Source organism: Crinia signifera, chromosome 7 (genome assembly GCF_055691185.1).
Source record: "Crinia signifera chromosome 7, ASM5569118v1, whole genome shotgun sequence".
Classification (NCBI taxonomy): domain Eukaryota; kingdom Metazoa; phylum Chordata; class Amphibia; order Anura; family Myobatrachidae; genus Crinia; species Crinia signifera.
In genome coordinates, this window is record NC_139223.1 from 48518523 (window position 1) to 48535979 (window position 17457).

The window sequence follows — 17457 nt, forward strand, 5'->3', positions numbered from 1 at the left end:
ACATGACCCCCTCCAGGAGGGACACAATTCTCTGCTCCTGGACTTCCCTGGTAATGTTTGACTGCCATCACCTGTTTCACACAGGTTAATTGATATGAAAGGTGCTTCAACACAGGGGATGACAATTCAAAATTAAGAGGGAAGTCCAGAAAGAGAGCAATGTGTCCCTCCTGGAGAGGGTCATGTTGGGAGGTATGGGGGTCTGTAACACCAGTCATCAGGGTGATGGAGAGATTACAGCAACTCTGCATGATCTGGGAATGTAGGAAAACCCGGAACAGTCCATACGGAGAGGATGTAATCTCTCCCTCGCCATCTCCACAGTGATAGCTGTCGCAGGACACTACAAGCTCCGAAATGGCACAGTTTGCAGAATGGAGCCTGTCTGGTCTGGCATTCCAGGGTCTGTTCCTGCTCTGGTTTTTACCTAATCTCATTGGGTGGTTCTATACCTGGGGTAGCCAACCCTAGTCCTCGAGAGCTACCAACAGTGCATGTTTTGCAGGTCTCCTCACAGAATCACAAGTGAGCTAATTAGCTCCATCTGTGTATCTTTTAAAATGTGTCAGTGATTAATGAGTGCAGCTGTGCAGCAGCTAGGTTGTCTGGAAAATATGCACTGTTGGTAGCTCTCGAGGGCTAGGGTTGGCTACCACTGTTCTATACCATCGATGTGGACTAAGTAAAAACTGTACTCGGACAAGACACCGGAACGTCGGACATCAAACTCTGCATTCCGGAGCTTGTAGTGTGGCCGGGCCGGCATTCCGGGGTTGTGTCCGGGTCTGGTTTTTACCCACACCCCCAATCAATGTTGGGAAACCCTCTGGTTCTTCCCAATTAATGTCAAAAGTGTTCATCATCAATGATTTGGAGTGATTGATGGTCCATGGCTATCCCTTGTCTGTTTGCCACACTGAGTGTCACCGCCACTGCTGCCGTCACTTGGTAATGCTGGTGACAATACCAGATCACTGCAATGTGAATTGCAGCTGCAGGACTTGTGTTATCGGCAGACCTTTTTCTCCAGCAGCTCCTTTAGTACTGAACACATCATTAGGTCATTGAGGCAATTGTAACTAGAATAAAACACAGAGCAATCCATTGCTGCAGATGGTTGTGCCATTACTGACATATGCAGAGCATTGCACCAATTGGTTTTCTGATCACTGGGAACTGCAGATCATTACTCCAGGTCCTATTATTATGAGTGACAATAGCAGAGCTAAGCTCCAGGTGTCACTAATGTTAGCAAAAACTGAAACTGTAATTGCTGCTGGTGTTACTATTATTGGTGACAGCTACATAGCAATATTGCTGGTGTGACTATTGTTAGTGGCAATGGCAGCTCATTGCTCCAGGCATTAGTATTATTAGCGGTGTCTGCAGAGCATTGCTGAGGCCGGCCTAGCATTGTGGCTGAACGAGCAGAGCATTGCTGCAGGTGCCTGTGCTATTACTGACAGTGATTGTACGATAACTGGTAACGGAAGATAAGTGCCCTAAATCCTATTATTATTGTGTCAATGGCAGAGCGTCAGTCCAGCTGTGAAGCGCCTGGTGTCACTGTTATTCTATATGATATGAGAGCAGTGTAAACAGTGTCGCTACTGATGAAGACAATATTACATCATGGTTCCCGATGTCACCAGTATATGGGGATGGCTCAGGGTGAGTGTAGTTCAGCTCTAATTGCACCGGCGTTGTGTGCACAGAACTAACCTACCCCCCTGCATTCTGCAGGAGACTCCCTGAAATAGCAGCAATCTCCCTCTCTCCCTGATTAGTCTGGCAATCTCTCTCATTTCATTATATATTGAACTAGATACGCCCTTTGGGTGGAGCATGACACGCCTCCTCAATGCCCCTCTGCCTGAGGGAGTCGCTATCTTTCGGTCAGAACCACAGGAGTGGTTGGTGAGAGCTTCTCATTTGTGTCACCGCTGGTGACTATACACCTGTTTTTAACCTACCTTTGTGAGTTTGATGTATAAATAAATTGTTCCCCCCTGTCAAAAAGGTGTTGCACGATTACTTCTCTTTTTTAGAGACAAAGGAAAGTGGGAGGTGTACGGACTGTGTTCTGATTTGGATACAGAAATCCTTCTGAAAGGAGGAAAATCTCCCCATCATAATAATTATATTATGTTTGTGTAAGTGTATATTCATTTATACATTAAGACTACAGCGCGCAGGACACTGACTTTTTTTGCTTTACGCCTCCTCAATGGGGCACTGTGCAAAATTTTATTACCAACTATAATCTCCCTGAAACTAGTTTTCAAAAGTAGGCAAGTATGGCCTAATTCAAACTTGATTGCAAAGCACATTTTTTTCTGTAATGGACAAAACCATGTGCACTGCAGGTGGGGCAGATGTAACATGTACAGAGATAGTTAGATTTGGGTGAGTTAATAACCAGCATGCTGGAAAAATCTAGTTAATCGCCAGGGCCAGTGTTCTCAGTGGAGAACACTGGCCCCAACAGATCGCTCAGCACACAGCGCTGACACATCGCTGTGTGCTGAGTGATCTTGCTGAGCGATCTAGCATCCCTCAGAACACTCAACAACTCGCTATGTGTGTAGGCCCCAGGAGCTAAAAGGACATTACATGCATCATTTACCCCAACCCCCTGCATACCGCTGCTATTCCCATGATATCTCCTCATTATACCTGCTCCACTAGAGAGAAGTTAGAATGCAGAAGATCTGCCCACCCTTCAGAGGTAGAGTATGGACCACTTTCTGGGTACAAAAGATCTCTAGCCACACACCTCATACAAGCACAGACTTTCCATGTACATGTAGCTTCACAGTAACCGTCCAGGCACGCCCATTTCACTTTATAAAGCTGCCCTCAGCAGTGAAACGCGTTAGGTTTACTGCCCTGCACACCACCTTTGCTGCTCAGCTTGAACCGCACTGGTACTACTACTTTGGAGCTTGCCAACTAATCAGTCTCCACATCACAACCTGTGCTTCCATCTTACCCGCCATGCAAATTGTGAGGATTTATCATCTGCAGAGACCTATCCAGGACTCACTCCATCTCCTCCAGCAGTTACCGTTGTTGGTAACTACCCTGTGACTGCCATAAGGAACTTTTTGTGCTTCATGAACACTTTTGGATCCAACCAGTGACTTTCCCCACCCCCTTACCAGCTGCTTTTAAGGTGCCCATACACTGCCTGCGATGTCTCGCAGCAGTGTACAGACAGCCTGCGAGCCGCCGGGACGCATGCGATCCGTTGTGATGGATCGCATGCGTCCCTGCTTCCCGCCTCGCCACCAGGAGGAACGGGTGGTCGGATGGCCTGCCGGTCCGACCACCTGGTTGGGTCCGATGCGCACGGACTGCACATCGGATCCGACGGCATGTCGGGGAGGGACGATTTGGTCCAATTTAACGAGCCGAATGGTCGCAATCGGCCGAAATCGGACCAAATCGCCTCAGTGTATGGGCACCTTTAGACTTGCCACTCTATCAACAGAGCAATCCTGCAGATTGAAGTAGCCATTCCCATATTCTCTGTGGAGGTGTGTTCTGAATCAGTCACCTTATGGTGTAATACAAAAGTATAAAAAACAATTCACCACACACTGGTGTCACAAGGGGAGTTCTGGCGAGTCGGGTGCTGTACTGTCACAATCCCGTATTCACCGGCTGGTGCACCATCAGAGCACAGACATCAAGCCCTCCCGCATCACTGCTTGTATAATGCAATAAATCATTTAATTGCTGCTTTGTGTATCATGTACAGTGTTGTACCGCCATCTTCCTTTCCCCATTATGTTACTTCTCACTAAGCTTTTAAAGTTTTGCACAGCGTGGTAAATCTATCCATAAACTACTGAAAGTCCAGTAAAGCAAAATAATATCACCACAAATTCAGAATATATCTCAGCTCGTGAGGATGGCGGCTTATCATTGCAAGCTGTGAAAAAGACTTCCATAATGCACCTCTTCCACAAGCATCCAAAGTAATGGGAAACTATTTTAACACAAATGGATCCAAATTGGCAAAGTGATCGGAGACAAAATACAGAGGAATTCTCTGCAAATTGTAAGTTGTTCTCTTTCGATTTTCAGCAGTAATACAGCTGTAATCAGAATTTTACAGGCATAGCCCTCAAATACCATTCCTGCTGCTTGCAGCCAGCGTGGCAGAAATCAATTGAAAATATCTCGTCTTTTTAATTATTCTGTCAATATTTATTCAAGTAACTCTCGAAGCCTTAAAGAATTAGCTAAAGGTTTGCTGTCGCGGCCGTGACCTTCTCTGCTGAAGAATAATTTAAATGTTCATCAGCATTGGTGCTGTAAGTTAGGAATGTGGGGGGGGGGGGGGTGAGTAGAGTTAGGCTGTGGGGGGAGGAGTTAGGCTTAAGCTGTGGGGAGGGAGGGTTTGGGACTAAAGGGCCCATTTATTAAGCATCGCATTTACCGATGCGATCTGGGCGGAATGTTACCGCCCAGGATCGCAGTGTAAAATGTGATACCAGCGGTGGAATTTATCATACCTGACCACACAGGGACAGGGCTCTGAAAGGGGGGGCCGGGGGGGTCTGCGCATGCGTGGTTAGTGTTGACCCTCCCGCCAACCCCACTGACCGCACTGCCCCGTCAGCAGTGCAATCAGTAGCCCATAGGCTTTCAGAATGGCGGTCGCCCAAGGATGTGAACCGCTGCTGCCCGGTGTTCATACATCAGCAGCTTCTCATCCCCTATAGAAAACTATGGAGGATGTGGCCGGCAGTGATGCAGGGGAGATCGCAGTAGGGATCAGAGATTCCTGCTATGGTCCCACTTTGGTACATCAGGGTGAAACTAAATATTTGCGGCTAACCCACGAAAACTGGTGTTTTCGGGGATTTAACCGCAAATATTGTTTGATAAATGCTGCCCTCAGAAGGCAGGGTTAGGGTTAGGCCCTAGGGGGAGGGTTATTGTCAGGCTGTGGGGATGTGGGGGGTTAAGAGGGAGTGTTAGAGGAGGAAAGTGTGTTCATGAGGGAGGTTTTTAGGTAACCTGCCCCACCCCATGTATAAATGATTGTGTGGATTATTTAAACTTTTTTTTTTGTTTTTTTTTAAGAAACTTTTTGTATTGCTTTTTTAACATATAGAGTAGAGAAGACACTCCAATGAAATATATAATATATAGAATACATTGGCATTTCAAATGTACTAACAATATCCCAAAAGCAGATAAAAAAGTAATCGTATAAAAATACAAAGATTGTATTTCAACATCTGTATACATAAAACAGATTATTTGCATCTGCTACCTATCCAGAAAAAGAAGAGAAAGCGAGAGTATCCCTAAAGCATAATACATATAGTATATGTCCCCCCTATATCCCTATAGATTGTAAGCTTGCAGCAGGGCCCTCCTACCTCCAAGTCTGTATGTTGTTACCCAGTTTGTTTTATCACTGTCTACTATTGTAAAGCGCAACGGAGTCTGCTGCGCTATATAAGAAACTGTAACGGAATCTGCTGCGCTATATAAGACACTGTAACGGAATCTGCTGCGCTATATAAGACACTGTAACGGAGTCTGCTGCGCTATATAAGAAACTGTAACGGAATCTGCTGCGCTATATAAGAACGGAATCTGCTGCGCTATATAAGAACGGAATCTGCTGCGCTATATAAGAAACTGTAACGGAATCTGCTGCGCTATATAAGACGCTGTAATGGAATCTGCTGCCCTATATAAGACGCTGTAACGGAATCTGCTGTGCTATATAAGACGCTGTAATGGAATCTGCTGCCCTATATAAGAAACTAACGGAATCTGCTGCGCTATATAAGACGCTGTAATGGAATCTGCTGCGCTATATAAGACGCTGTAACGGAATCTGCTGTGCTATATAAGACGCTGTAATGGAATCTGCTGCCCTATATAAGAAACTAACGGAATCTGCTGCGCTATATAAGAAACTGTAACGGAATCTGCTGCCCTATATAAGAAACTAACGAAATCTGCTGCGCTATATAAGACGCTGTAATGGAATCTGCTGCGCTATATAAGAAACTAACGGAATCTGCTGCGCTATATAAGAAACTGTAAATAAATAAAATAAATAATATAGTAAAAAGATATGAGAATTTGGCAAAGGGGAGAGGGAGGGGAGGATGAGACACCAGACCAAAAAAAAACAAAACAAAAAACTGACTATCAAGATCAGAACATATCACATAACGCGCCTCATTACCTACCTGGGAGGGCAATTTCAGTATTGAGGCATCAGTTAATCCATCACGCAGGAAGAGTACATGGTGTATTATCTAGTTGTCTGTACAAATACCATTCAGTAGTCTCAAAAAGTGTAAATATATGTGTCTGTACATCAGGGGCCAAGCTAACAATAAACGATTCCCATTTTCTCATAAACTTTTTAACACCATTTTCTATATCTGGAAGGGAAGCGCGACGTTCATAATGTAAAACCTAATGAGAATGTTCTTTACTGCCTCCAAGGAGGGGGTAGAACATTTTATCCATATTTAAACCTTTGATAAAATAAATGTGCAGTAACAAATGAGTTATGGATTATTAGCTCGACAGGCTGGCAGGTTGGCAGCTTTTGGTCGACAGGTAGATGTTCGACACATGAAAAAAGGTTGACGTGCCTTAGTTAAACATGGCCAAAAGGTCGACGTAATCAACAGTCCGAATTGGAAAGGTTAGTTTGGCTGTGGGGTGGTGGGGCAGGTGGAGGTGGTAGTATACTTACCCGACCCCTGTCGGGATTCCCTCCTATGGAACGCCAGTCGGTATTCTGAATAACGGCACCCCAGCGACAGTCATCTGTATACTATATCCCACATACATTATGCGGGTACCCCCTGAAAATGTCAATTTTCAGAGGATTTCCTTCAAAATCTGTTTAATAATAATGGGTACTTGTTTCCTAGCACGGCGCCCACAATTTTCAATCGTATAGCATCTTATGCATTGCATCGCATCGCATGCCAAATAGCCGCATGCGATGCGATTTTAAATTGTATAAGCACCCTAATGGGTGTTTTCAATGTTAAATGGCCCCCCTATAAGATTTTTTATTGTATAAGCACCCTAATGGGTGCTTATACAATGTGAAATGCACCGCAACGCCACCCCCACTATGAACACCGAAGCGTGGTGAGCGCAGCGAGCCCGTGAGGGGTGACAGTACGCGTCCTCCGACCTTTTCATACCCTCAGTATCCACGTCGGTGTGGAGTTGATGTGATATAGTGTGGCGAGCGCAGCGAGCCACCGAGCCCGAAGCGTGGTGAGCACAGCGAGCCCCGCGAGGGGACGGGTATTGCTTTACATGTATCCCGCGGGGCTCGCTGCGCTCACCACACTATCTAAAATCAACTCCACGCTGACGTGGATAGTGGGGTTATGAAAAGGTCGGAGGACGCGTAACGCCGCCCCTCGCGGGCTCGCTGCGCTCGCCACGCTTCGGGTTGGCGTTGATAGTGGGGGTGGCGTGGGGGTGCTTTTAACATTGTAAGCACCCATTACGATGCTTATACAATTAATAATCTTATAGGGGGGCCATTTAACATTGAAAGCACCCATTAGGGTGCTTATACAATTTAAAATCGTATACCATCGCATTGTATGCCATTGTATGCAATCTACTAGATTGTAAGCTCCTCTGAGCAGGGCCCTCTTCCCTCCTGTTGTCAAAGCCCACTTCTCTTCACATGTCACTCACAGTTCTCCCATACTCAAACACTCAGTGACCATCTTCGTCTGCATACTCATCTCCATCATTGGCCTCAAGCCTCTAGTTGTATGTTGATTGAGTCCTCACTACTTACATTTAAGCTGTAATGTGTATTGAACTGTGGCGCTCTTTATTTGTACTGTATTTTTGTTTTTTATTCAATGTTATGCCAAGTTTTGTCTCCCTGTATTGTTCCTTTGTACGGCGCTGCGAAACACTTGTGGCGCCTTATAAATAAAATTATTATAATAATGATAAAGTATGCCATATACAATGGTATACAATTTTAAATTGTATAACATCGGGTGCCATTGCGTCGCATCGCATACCATTGTAAGGCTTATGGTATATGATGCGATGGGTGCCATGCTAGGAAACAAGTACCTAATAATGTCCCTATGTCTTTTTGTTTGTTTCTTTGGCTCAAGAGCGCACACTGTAATAGGACACCGATCCTGGAGAATACCCTCGGTGTTATTTTTATTTATTGTGCTACAACCAGAAAAGGGCCTGAGGGTACGTGAAGAGGATACAATGGTATCTCAGTGGCTGTCATCTCTGGGCTGCCTTAGGGCAAGGACTTTGATGTCTGTATGAAAGCAAACTGACACAGGCTAATGCCATAACATGGCAGAGAAATATCAAACATGGGTGACCTCTCCCAGCCAGGACTCCTGGATGGTAATGCTCTGTTGATTCTTGCTGTAATTTTAGGACATGGCAGGAAGTTGTGTGATGAGTCCAGGAGAAGGGGGAGGAGGAGGGTGAAAGTAAACTTTCCTTTGCATTGATTAGCATTCGGCCCTGTGCTTTCCCTTCTGTTGTGGATTTTGTCTTTAGCTCATTGCCAAGCAACCAGATTGTAAATGTACAACAGGCAGCAGCGTGAGGAAAGCATGCACCCAGCTCTCCCCAACTCTCACTGGTTTCTCCATAGGAGCTGCCTGCAAGATCCCACATTCCTCTGGGCTGCACTCCTTGGCAAAGGAGACAGGGAAGAAGTGCTGAAGTGCAGGGGGGCAACTGGGGCACAAAGGGTACTGACTACATTTTGGGGGCTTAAACGACGGAGGAAGGAAGGAAGGTTAAAAAGAGGAAGAGGAGGAGTACAACACAGCATAAATCCTGAGTCTTCGTTTAAGGTTTGCAATGCATCACATTTCATTTTCCTTTCCCTAGGACCTATTCAATGGCAGCTCTTCCCCATCTGTCCTAATTCTACATCCATCATCTATCAACTATCCCATTCATTTCCATCCCAATGACCCATCCATTCACCATGCATTACCTGTTACAGAGTATGTGCTGCAATTCCCAGCCCCTCCTCTACACACACAAACAAAACAACAACGACCTATATAATATTTAGCTGGGAGCTTACTGGGTTCTTATTGTTACTTATTATGTAGTGATAGCAATATTGAAAAATGTTGGGAGAGTTTCCCTAAAGGTGTGTACACACATACAGATTTATCTGTCCAATCTATCTGGTGGGAACAAAAACCTGGAAATGTATGGGAGCAAATGACAATCAAAACATTGGGGCAGATGTATTAAGCCTTAACAAGAGATAAATGCTAGGGTGATAAAGAGAGATAAACATCCAGCCAATCAGCTCCGTACTGCCATGTTACAAGCTGTGTTTGAAAAAAGTCAGTAAGGAGTTGATTGGCTGGACGTTTATCTCTCTTTATCACCCTTGTATTTATCTCTTGTTAAGGCTTAATACATCTGCCCCATTGTTCCCAAACGCTTGAAAAACAGACAGTGATCAGTCAGAAAAATTGTTTAAATCATTCTGATATAACAAATTTATCAAAGCATACATTTTTTTTCTGTTTTCCTGCATTTGGGTGGAAATTTTTAATTGTCATATGCTCCCATACATTTCCAGGTTTTTGTTCCCACCAGATAGATTGGACAGATAAATCTGTACGTGTGTTTAGGTAACTCCAGTGTATACAGGTTACAGATTTTCAAAGTGACATCTAATACCCGTATTATACAGTATGGTTAAGGGCATGTTATACTCGAGTACCTATATTCTCTGTTTGGAATAGTCATGGTAATGTATTTTATATAGCATACGGTGGTGTAATGTTATTCTGTTACTTGTAGTGAGGAACTGATATGAGAAGGAGCAGAGAGACATACTGTATGCAGTAGTTTGTGGCTTTAGAAGTGTTTTTCCCGAGGCCTTTTATAGGTAACCTACACCACTGGGGTCAATCCTATTGTGTGCCATCATGTACTCGTGGGGCGAGTCACTGTGGCAGCGGACGCACTTTACGGCACCTGGGATCACACAAAAGTCCTGCCCGTTAGGGCTCCATACACTTTTGTGGGAAGTGGGGACAATTTAAGCCACCAAAGGGTGCACATTTGGGTTTCATTGCCGGCGTTAGCACATATTGTACCCTTCGTGCAGATTGAACCCAAAGTTTGCTGTGGGAACAAATGGGCTGTAAACGTTAATAACTAATATGGGTGAGATGTATCAAGCAATGTTTAGAGCACAGTAGTGGACCAGGGGATGTCCTGCTTGATACATATCCCCCAAACTGTATTAAGGGGGTTATGCTGGTTCATTCACAAAGGCAAATTCACTCTCTAAAGGACAAAATCATGTGTATTGCAGGTGGGGCAGATGTAACATGTGCAGAGAGAGTTAGATTTGGGTGGGGTTTGTATTTCAAACTGATATATATATATTTCAGTTTAAAAATAAAGCAGCCAGTATTTACCCTGCACAGAAACAAATTAACTCCCCCAAACTCAGGGCCGGCGCCACCACTAGGCAGCTTTAGGCACTTGCCTAGGGTGCCGGCCACTGGAGGGCCCCCGTGGATGGAGGCGAGCAGGAACTACCCCCCCCCCCCCCGGAGTTACTTGACGGTCCTAGCCGCATTACCCGGCGCCACCAGCCCCCCCCCCCCCCCCCCCTGCATTATCCGGCAAATCCCCCAGGGCGCTCCGGTGCCTTGCACCGCCCCTGCCCAAACTCTCTCTGCACATGTTACATCTACCCCCCTGCAGTGCACATGATTTTGTCCATTTGCGAGTGAACCAGAATAATCCCTTAAGAATAGTATAGTAACAAAGAAGTTTTAAGTTTAAATACTGAATTTGATTTTTTTTTACTGTATGGCTTAAACATAAGCCACGAGTAAAGCTTACTGAGGGGGCATCAGTACATATTTACTAACTACTGCACTCTATACTTCCGAAGATCTCAGAGGGGGAGGTCTCGGGTCCTGGTGATTGGCGTTATCGTGGCCCCGCCTTATGTTGCACATGCCACCATTGGCAGCATCATCCAGCAGGGGCTTAATGGCACAAACCCTTTCAACACCTTTTGGCCAAATTTCCGGTTCTATGCAAACACCAATGCATTTTGAGGCTGATTCAGAGGTGGATGCAATATCTAAAGGTGACATAGTGTCTGTGGGAAACTATTCAAAACCCGTAGGAGGCGTCTTGTGGTTAACATCGATGACAATATGGAAGACGCCATCGATGGTTGCCAACTATGCAATGGATGACGATTCATGGCTTAACCAACTGGTTATTATGCCTGTTCTTTGGGCCAACCAGAACCTGGGAACAGGGATACATAGGTGTTGGGGGCGGAGCTATGTTTTGTGTCATGGAAAGTGGGGGAAAAAAGCATTAGGTTATGCTGTGCCATCGATGGGGGCAAACCATCTGGCTCTCCCCCATCGATGGCAACAGTATTCTACATAGGCCATAAACCTATTAGGAATTATCAATGGCCAATGTCCATCCCTATTGTGAACTCAGTCAGGTAGAAGCAGATTTCAAATTCCAATTCTGTCTGCCCATTCTGTCTAAGGCAGTTGTTCCCAAACTGTGTTCCTAGGCATCCTGGGGTGCCTCAGGATGCTTGCAAGGGTGCCTCGGGTTGGGGGTCCAAAACCAAAACAAATTATTTATGCTCAAAGTGATAGGCAAAACAGTGCTGGTGGCTGCCAATCATAGAAGGTATGGACAATTAGAACTGCCGCTATGTTCCCCAGCACATTACTGAACCAGAGGGTGACAGTTAACCACAATTTACTTTATTTTTCTATTTATCCATAAGAAACTTTTTGACTAGGGGTGCCTTGAACAAATACTGGTATTCTAGGCTGCCCTGGTTCAAGAAAGTTTGGGAACCACTGGTCTAAGGAGGGATTCCTTAAAAAGAAAAGGATACTATATACATATATATATATATATATATATATATATATATATGTCTATGTATTTTGGATGAGCGGCGCCACTAGTGCTCCTCAAGAAAAATAATAATAATATCACCAGCAATTTTCCCTTATATTATAGAGGGTGTCTGCCAATTCTTTAAGAATTAGTGTCGGTAGAACACTTTAAAAGGTATAAAAGAAGTAGATAAAGATAGCGGCGACTAATTGCTGAGCTGGATATAGTAAAAAATATTTATTTTAGATGACAATACAAGACAAAAAAGTACGTATAAAAAGGAGGACTATTTTTAAGATATAGATATAAAAAATACAAGAATACAAGGAAAAACTGGAGTAAAATAAAAACACAATCTTCCTAAAATCAAATAAAAAGATATAAAGGAGATTTGCTTAACTTAAAAAGGATGGAGATCAGAGGTTGCCCAACGCGTTTCGTCGATGTGACTTCATCAAGGGATATATATATATATATATATATAGCAGGAGTAAGCGGCACTCGGAGACGGTAGTAAGTGGTGAAAGCCAAGTAGGAATATTTATTCCATGTGCAAGAAACAAAACGTTTCGGAGCTCGCAGGCTCCGTCGTCAGTTGAGAGTAAGCACAAACATAATGCAAAAGACAGTGTAATATATAGGAGACTTACCCGCCCCCTGTGCGTCCCGTCCATGCTCTCCATCTGCGGCTTCCGGGTTGGCGCCGTCTCCGTGATGGAGAGCATGGACGGGACGCACAGGGGGCGGGTAAGTCTCCTATATATTACACTGTCTTTTGCATTATGTTTGTGCTTACTCTCAACTGACGACGGAGCCTGCGAGCTCCGAAACGTTTTGTTTCTTGCACATGGAATAAATATTCCTACTTGGCTTTCACCACTTACTACCGTCTCCGAGTGCCGCTTACTCCTGCTATATACCTCTGGAGGACGCTCACCCTCTGGCTAGAGGGCACCGGAGCAAGTTACCATTGGCCTTTACCCAGTCCTGAGTGCCGGCCTCCTCGTCCTGTATATATATATATATATATATATATATATGTGTATATATGTATATATATATATATATATATATACAGTGCAACCTTAAAGTATTCACAGCGTTTCACTATTTTTCACATTTTCTTATGTTACAGCCTTATTTGAAAATGGAATAAATTCATTTTTGTCCTCAAAATTCTACACACAATACCCTATAGTGACAACGTGAAGAAAAAACTGTTTTGGGGAGATTTTTGCCAATTAATCAGCTGTAGGGTCTCTTAATGAAACAATGTCAGAGTAATGTAAGTGAGGAAAGAATGCACCCTTCCCCCCCACCCCCTTCCGCCTTAGTTTCCAGAAGAGTCAAAGGTTAACTCCTCATCTGCATGGTTCCTGGCATGGAGGCTGTTGTAGTACAGCTCAGTAATTCACACACTGATTGCTTTGTGCTGTAGCTGGAGGTGAGAAGAAGTGCTTGATAATGAAGTGGTAACTAATGCCCAATTAGTTCTCCTTTGTCTGACAATAACTAGTAATCTTTAGAATTTCCTGTTGCTCCACAGGTGTATAATGACGCCTGCAGGGCTGGAATACCTCAAGGGCAGCGTAGCTTCCCCAGGGAGACTAATAACACCCCATGGCTTTGTCTAGCACAGTCTTGTCCATTCTGACCTGTCGCAGACAGGAGCCACAGCTCTGCATGTATGGTCTGGCTATCACATATTACACAGGCAATTTCTACCATCAAACAGTGCTCATCTATCTGTTAGTCATATGCCGCCTGCATATTACCCAGCCTGCCCTACCTGTTATTAGTCTTTAATTGCTCTTTGAATGGAATGTTTGGCTTCCTGGTCTGTATTTGTTTGTCTGACCACTGCCCTGCACCATTAATGAGAAATAATTGCTGTCAGGCTATTGCTGATCTGTAGTCACTGGCTAACCCAACATGGCGGGAGATGGACAGCAACATAATGCTGATGCTATTATTAGCCAACAGAGATAATAAAAATGGTAATCACACTATTTTGTTGAATTACTTTGTTTTAACTACTTGGTATTAACATGTTTAAAACGTCCTGTTGTTAAATAGCCATCCGCCTCAGTAGGGTTTGCTGATGAATAGTGACAGATTTTGCACAAAGCAACAAGTCCTAACAACCAGTCAACTTGTAATACACCTTCCACACCACCGCTTCAACCCTGGCCGCATCTCAGTGTGAAAGGATCCACTAAAAAATAACAGGTCTATTGGCCCGGGACTTCATTAGGGTTACAGGGCAGTACAAACGTCAACGGCCCAGGTTCCGTCCACAACATTGGGAGAGCTGGATCCCTGGCGCTTGGAGATGATGTCATCTCCAAGAATCGGCAGAACAGTTCTCCAGCAACCATGTGCAGTATGAAAAGTGCCAACCTGGGAGTAACCCTGATTGGCGCAGTGGTGTGAAAGGAGTTTCCACCGATGGGATAACTATCAATGCTTCTGTTCTGAACATGCACAGATGTTTGCAGGGACCTATACATGCTTAGTGCTTCTGTGCAGCTAACATCACTTCTAGGTGTCTGCACCTGATCTTAGGCAGTGCAGCCAACGGATAGGCATCAGAATGAGGCTGGCGATGATTAGCAACCATCGCAACCCAGGCATTGAATGGAAAGATCATTTCTACACTGCTGGGAACATCAGTCCATCATCACTAAAGATGGCAGTGTCATGTTGTTCTCATAGGCAAAGTTCAATAATCGCTTATGAAGAGCAGAACATAGGCAATTTCAATGGGGTGCCGGACGCGGTCCCGACAGTCGGGATCCTGACAGTTATTTACCCGACGTCAGGATCCCGACTGTCAAAACGCCGACAGACGGGTGCCCGACGGCCACCCCCTATTTTCCCTCATGGGGGTCCACGACCCCCATAGAGGGAGAATAGAATAGGTGCCTGCAGCGTGGCGAGCACGGCGAGCCCGCAAGGGGCTTTGTTGCGCTCACCATGCTGTCTGAGTCCGGCAGTCGGGATCCCGACGTCGGGCTAATGACGGTCGGGATCCCGACTGTCGGAACCCTATACCACACCCCAATGGGGTGCCATACGCGGTCCCGACGGTCGGGATCCCGACAGTTATGTACCTGAAGTCAGACTCCCAACTGTCAAAATGCAGACAGACAGGTGCCCGACGGCCACCCGCTATTTTCCCTTGTGGGGGTCCACGACCCCCATAGAGGGAGAATAGAATAGGTGGCGAGTGCAGCGAGCCCACAGGGGGCTTTGTTGCGCTCACCATGCTGTCTGAGTCCGGGCAGTCGGGATCCTGACGTCAGGCTAAGGACTGTCGGGATCCCAACTGTCGGAACCCTATACCACACCCCTTTCAATGGGGCTACTACAGAAATGGACAGTATGCTTCTTAAGAAGTCTTTGGGGGGTATTCAATCTTCGGGTCACGGCAGACGAGCTTGCTCGCCTGCCGTGACCCAGTCCCGTTCTCGGTCAGCTCGACCGAGAACATGCAGGCGGGATTCAATGTCCCGCCTGCAGCGGGTCGAGAAGGGGGCGTGGCCGCGAGTTGCGGCCGGGAAGTGACGAGATGCAGCCGGCAGCTCGTCACTTCCCGGCTGTTCTCGGCAGAACGAGCCCGACAGCTAGAGATGTCGGGCTCGTTCTGCCAGGAAACCCTGTTCAATGCTGTCGGGGAAGACAGCATTGAATAGGGCCCGTCGAGCATCTCCCCCACGGGAGATGCTCGACGACGATTGAATACCCCCCTATGTCTTTGCATATCTGTGGACTTAAACTATTCTTACTACCCTTTTGTTTTGTTTTATTCTAGTAGTAGTTTCCCCAAATTCTTCTTTTATCAGCCCAAGGGAGTATTCAATTAGTCTGTTTTTTTTTTTTTTTTTTTTAGCTAAAGAAGCTAGCTAAAAAAAACTCCCACACTTTAGTATTCAGTTGCGGCCATATTTGGGCGGTTTTTACTCATCTTGCAATGATGCAGTTTCATGGTTTTTTTTTTTCCGAAAAACTGAGGCTATTTTGCAGAAAACATGTGGTTCGCCAATCCACATGTTTTTAGACCCTACCAGATTTTCAACTATTGGAAAAATCGGCACCTAGATTGAAAAAAAAATGGTGAAAAGTGCATTTTTTTTCCCGACTAGTAAAAAAAAGTAATTTAATTGAATACCCCTTAGAGACCCATCTTTATGACTACCAGGTTACCAGTGCATGGGGCATGATGATGTCACTATTATGTCATTCTGTATCACCCCGTCTGTTTGCCCCTCCCCTTTAGAATGCAAGTTCTCTTGAGCAGGGCCCTCTTCCCTCATTTCCCCTTCTTTCTTTTAACTAAACCGTCTACATACTGTTCTTCCTTCGATGGAATCTTGTCCCTAAGTTTAACGCCACCTATATGTTTATATACCCTGCACTTGTCCTATACTGTCTTGAACTATAAGTCAGTGTTTTCCTGTTTATGGACTTTGTAACTGGGCACTGCGAATTCCTTGTGGCACTATAATAATAATAATCATGGTCCTGCCAGCGTCATTGTTTTCATCCTTTTGTCTTTTATTGCCACTCTTTTGAGCCAGGTTCTGTTTATTATTGTGTATCTATGTTTGTGCAATTGTTAAAATGATGCAAGTGTTGTAGTGCCTTTTATGGATGTTACCACCACTCTAAATGAGTTACAAATCAGTAAAAATAATAATAATAACAATAATAAAGCCAGCCCAGCCTCATATGCTTTCATATGAATGACTTCAGCAAGATTTCCCCATGGGATCAATAGAAGGCCCCGTATAATGCTTAATTCATGGTATGTTGGGGTCAGCGGAGGCGGGATAAAATAGGGTATAGATTCCCTCTAATAGTGTTGGGAACCATTAAGTTAATCCTTTCTCAAGTTAGGAATGTATGTGGAATTTCCTCCTCATCCTCCCCATAAACCATATCTAAAAGGATCTTTCTTGTCTTACAGAGTCTGGGGTCAGTGGACCGGAAAGAATTTCAGACACCAAGGTAAGAACCCTCCTTGTCCTGTTGTGTTTATCTGCGTTACCACAACCTATTCAGTGCTTAATGGAAGTTCATACAGCAAGTATGGGCAAGTGTGCAAGGTTTGCTAGAGGAAGAAGAGCATGGGGGGGGGGGGTTAAAGTCATTTGCTGTGTCTGCATTAGTTACGCACATCAATACTGTATATAGCAAACACTAATGATGCGGCTCATTATGGGAGCTGGGAATATGTGGTTGTTCCATGCTAGAAATAGCTGGAAACTGTTGTCTTTATATTTTAAGTATAGCCTGGAGGTAGAATCTGTGCACCTGTAACTCCACCTGTACTGACATTATGGCAATGAGATTAGTCTGATGCAGAGGGCTATTTAACAAGCAGTTATAACCTCTTTTTCAGTTATTTCCTGGAGGAAAAAGGAGTATCATGTTATCCGATAATTTGCCAGCAGGATAGTGTAGAAAACAGGGATGATTTGGAGCTAAAATATGACCCTGGTA

General features: G+C 44.9%; 1 protein-coding gene across 3 annotated transcripts in view; it reads left to right on the forward strand.

Annotated features, from left to right (window-relative positions):
- Positions 1-17457, forward strand: part of LOC146020137 (ankyrin repeat and fibronectin type-III domain-containing protein 1-like) — a 442882-nt gene that overhangs the window by 257070 nt on the left and 168355 nt on the right. For all 3 annotated transcript variants that reach the window (XM_083153004.1, XM_083153006.1, XM_083153005.1), the window contains one exon: positions 16922-16962. In XM_083153004.1, coding sequence (XP_083009130.1) covers positions 16922-16962 — 41 coding nt within the window. The remainder of the gene's footprint in view (positions 1-16921; positions 16963-17457) is intronic.